At 39.2% G+C, this 4,168-nt stretch overlaps 1 protein-coding gene across 1 annotated transcript in view; it reads left to right on the plus strand.

The window, feature by feature from the left end:
- pdk2a (pyruvate dehydrogenase kinase 2a) overlaps positions 1-3,805 on the plus strand; it is an 8,943-nt gene extending 5,138 nt beyond the window's left edge. The window contains exons 9-11 of the mRNA XM_035665022.1: positions 1,600-1,710; positions 2,076-2,189; positions 2,386-3,805. Of these exons, the coding sequence (XP_035520915.1) occupies positions 1,600-1,710; positions 2,076-2,189; positions 2,386-2,529 (369 nt within the window). The 3' untranslated portion in view covers positions 2,530-3,805. The remainder of the gene's footprint in view (positions 1-1,599; positions 1,711-2,075; positions 2,190-2,385) is intronic.
- The last annotated feature ends 363 nt before the right edge of the window (positions 3,806-4,168 follow it).

Below are 4,168 nucleotides of genomic sequence, written 5' to 3' on the forward strand. Positions count from 1 at the left end.
AAATATGGAAAGGTGCGATGCAAATCGTAATTGCGTTAGTTAGTGTGTTTTGAGAATATAAAACGACTGCTTTATGTTGAGAAGAAGTATAGACAAGTTTGGTTTGTTTTGTCATGTGGAAAATAGTTTTTGTAGAAAAACATTTTTATAATCTTGGCACCAAAAACATCTGTCAAAAATCCATACTAAAACTTGTCCTGAATTGGCCAAATTTCAAATTATACCCGGTCCTAATTTTTTAAAAAGAGTCAGTGCAGCATACAGGCTCTTTAAGGTGGACTTTTTTCCATGCCATGTTCTGTTTGTGTAAGTTTCTCCTAGGAGTTTCCTCCCATAATATTCACATACTTGCTAATAGTGGATTAGAGCTTTAAAATTGCCTGTAGGAGTGAATGGGAATGTGGGTGTGGTTTTAAGCTCTGTGTGAAGCAGCACATGTTTAACAAGTTTAATGAAGCCTGTAAATATAAAATGATTTCGCTAAGTTAATCTTCTCCACTTTTGTTATTGCACAAGTTCAAATGAGTTTACTTTTGAATGGATTAATCATAAATCCCTATTGCACATACAGTATAGTATGCCTTTACTTTAAAGCTAAGAGCGCCACCTTTTTTTGTTGTTGTTGCCACCCAAATCTTTCTCTAAACCCATTATGTAACGGCTTCACCCTCAGTTAAGCACAGCGCTTACTGGCAATAAAAGCTACTAAGCTCTGATAAGATTAACTACATGAGCTGTGTGCCTTCATAAATCTTGTCTTAATGCTTGTGTCATGTTACTAAGACTGCTCGTTGTCACTCAGACATAGACAGGAGGTAATGTACCACACAAACAATGAAACATATCAGTCCGGTCTAATTTATCAAACTGCAAAAAGTTAGCAAATTAGGACTTAAAGCTGTACGAAACAATAGGGTTATATCTACGATGGTTCACATTTGTGTATCCACAGATTACCACACCCTGCAGTTCCCTTTAGCGTGCCCCCTTTTAATGTCTTTCAGCACATTGTTTTGGTTTTGCTGCCCAAAACTTGTTTTGGTTCACTCTTAACCCAATCACAGCAGCTGTTTTCAGCAAAAAAGCTCATATAAACGCTACCTGCCCAGCACCAAACAGCAGAGAGACACAGTAAACGAAGGTAGCTAATAGGAGAGTAAATATCGGACACAAACACGACATTAAACAGCTATGTGTCTGCTGGAGGTGTAATTAAGCTACCGTTTGCTAACACAAACTTTAAAGGTCATAACATGTCAGTGTTATGTTAACAGCTTCATGCGCCACCCTAAAAAGTAAAATTAAAAAATCTTAAATAAAATAAAATGAGCTCTGGAGGTAAAGGCAAACCTTGATATGACTGTATAATAGACTTATTATCATTGTTAATACAGATCCTTGTGCACATTTACCTTGACATATGAGCAAAAAACAAACAGAAGGCCACTTAGATTCTATTGTTAAGCTGTTAACTGTTAAGTGTTCATGACAGACAGGCACTTGTCTGTTGGCATCGTATCTACCTTTTAATGGCTCGGCACTGCTCAAGGACCTCACACTATTCTCTCTCCTTTCCCCTACATTGTCCTCCGTCTGTAGGTGAGTGACAAGGGCGGCGGTGTCCCCTTTCGACGGATCGAGAACCTTTTCAGCTACATGTACTCCACCGCTCCTGCTCCACAGATGGGAGAGTACACACGGCCTCCACTGGTAAGTAGAGACACAGGCATTTATTATTATTATTATTATTTTTTTTTTTTCACTCCTACATATATTGAAAAACAAATATAGGTTTGTTTGCAGGCGCAAAGATGCTGTTAATTGCACCATATGCTGTTTGGTTGCATATCTGAGCAGCCTACAAGCATCAAAACCCGCGTCTTGCCTTTTATTTATATTCTCTTTCCTATTTAAAGATCCCGGCATCATTTCTTTTCTCAAAAAAATGAGTGACCTACAATACACAAAGCAAACTTAACAAAAGTCCTGTTTGTTCCATCTAAAAGCGCTGCTGCTTGCAGTCTGACAGAGAACAAAGCCTTCTTAAACCCTTGATCCCCTCTGTCTCTGTGCAGGCTGGCTTCGGCTACGGTCTGCCCATCTCTCGTCTCTACGCCAAGTACTTCCAGGGGGACCTGCAGCTCTTCTCCATGGAGGGCCACGGCACAGACGCTGTCATCTACTTGAAGGTGAGCCAGACATGGTGATCATGCATGAAGCTGTGACAGGATGCCAAGAGTTAGCAAGTCTACAGCACATTACAGAGGGAGAAAACAGCCTTGTGACATAATTTAGTTACACACAAACCAAACAATGCAGACCTGTGGCGCCACTGCAGGTGTGACAGGATATTTGTAATTACATTTCGTCTTGTTGTCACCTCAGGCGCTGTCCACTGACTCCATCGAGAGGCTGCCGGTGTACAACAAAACTGCTCTGAAGAACTACAAAGTGAGCCAAGAGGCTGACGACTGGTGTATACCCAGTAAAGAGCCCCTAGATCTGAGCAACTATAAGGTGGCCAAGTGAAAAGTCCTCCAGGTCTAAGGACCATGATGTCTTCAGAATTTCTGTCCTCATATTCCCATGCCTTCATCTGTCAAGGCAGATTTGGGCACCAAACCTTTTTGAGGTTCATCTCCAGACAGAAGCAGACAGTGTCGTCTTATATTTCAGTCTGGTTTTAGCAGTAGCATGTTAATGTTGCTTTAAGTCCTCATTGTTCTTTTGGGTTCTTCATAAGAAAATAGAAAACAGCTTTTTCCTGAGAATACTTGTTACGGTCACTTCTGAGACATCTCCAGTGTTGCATCAATAGGGACGTGCAGGTAGAGACAGAGGCTGCACCTAGCATGTTATGGGTACGTTGTTGTGATTAAGAAAGTGGGAATTTAAGTGGACCGATGTAAAGTAACAAAGGAGGGTCTAAATATTACAGTTTAAGACACTCCACATGTAATGAGGTTATTGCAGCAGATGTTGAGATATTCAGCTGCACAGGGGGAACCTGTTGTGAAACAGTTGAAAGAGGACCAGATATTATGTTCTGTAGGAAATGTCACCCAAGCCTTACCGTAGCAACTTCACCCAAAGGCTCATTTCATTAAAAATACTTGAAACTATTTAAAATAATACCTATGGTGCATTTTGTTCAGTTGTTAAGTACTGTATTACTAATTTGAACAAATGTATGACTTCTAATATGAGTGGTTTTGTGCTTTCTGCATGGATATTTGTTCAAGCTTTTGATATTTCAGCCTTTAAATTTTTAATTAGTATTCGCGCTCACTGATAGGATACAGTGTTATCTTAACATCAGTTCTCTGAACCAGGCTGAATGTACTCCACTCTTTTCTGTACATTAATTTGCATTCATTACAGAGACAGAGTGTCATGATAGGAATTACAGCATTATAGGGTCCTAGTTCTCTCTGATGTAACACGTTTTACAGCCAGCCACCAGAGCTTTTTGCTACGCTTGTTTGGAGGTTTAATGCTTGTAGCTGGCTTCAATGAAGGGTAGTGTTATTAAACCCCGGAAGGCAGCGCATGTCATGTTTGAGTTCAAGACCAGTCTGTGATCCAATAAGGCAAGGCCAGTCTCAGATAATTTATTACACTGTGCCATATGAGGAAAAAATGCCCTGGGTCCATATGTGTTGGAATACAGTTTTCTTTTGTATTAAATTTATCTTAATCATACAGTATGTGAAAGGTTATTTTTATAGCTAGTTTTTTGCCACTGAGCTGATTGTACACATTGTAAATACAGTCCAAATAATTAAAAACAACAGTGTCAGTACAACATGCTTCTCTTGTGTTATTTTATTCTGCATGCTGTGTTTAAGAGTAGAGTATATTTAGGTATATTTAGTATACAGAGGTAATTGATGGACGACCCCTGTGGTGTAAATTTTTCTTAAAGATCCTTTCCAGATATGTCTGCTTGGAACAGTAATGTGTGTCTGTATTTTGAGCAAAGAAAGTATAAATTCTACATTAAAATCCTTAAAAAAGGCATCTGCTACTTCTACCTCATTAAAAATCCAAGAATCTATGAATATTCAAATTTAATTCATTTCCTGCTGGACACAAGATGTCTCCTACTTCCCTGAAAAGTCAATTTTCAGTGTCTGTACTGTTGACTTCAAGTGTTAAAACTGATTAC

The sequence above is a fragment of the Morone saxatilis genome, unplaced genomic scaffold (genome assembly GCF_004916995.1).
Source record: "Morone saxatilis isolate NCDOM2014 unplaced genomic scaffold, NCSU_SB_2.0 Contig1, whole genome shotgun sequence".
Lineage (NCBI taxonomy): Eukaryota > Metazoa > Chordata > Actinopteri > Moronidae > Morone > Morone saxatilis.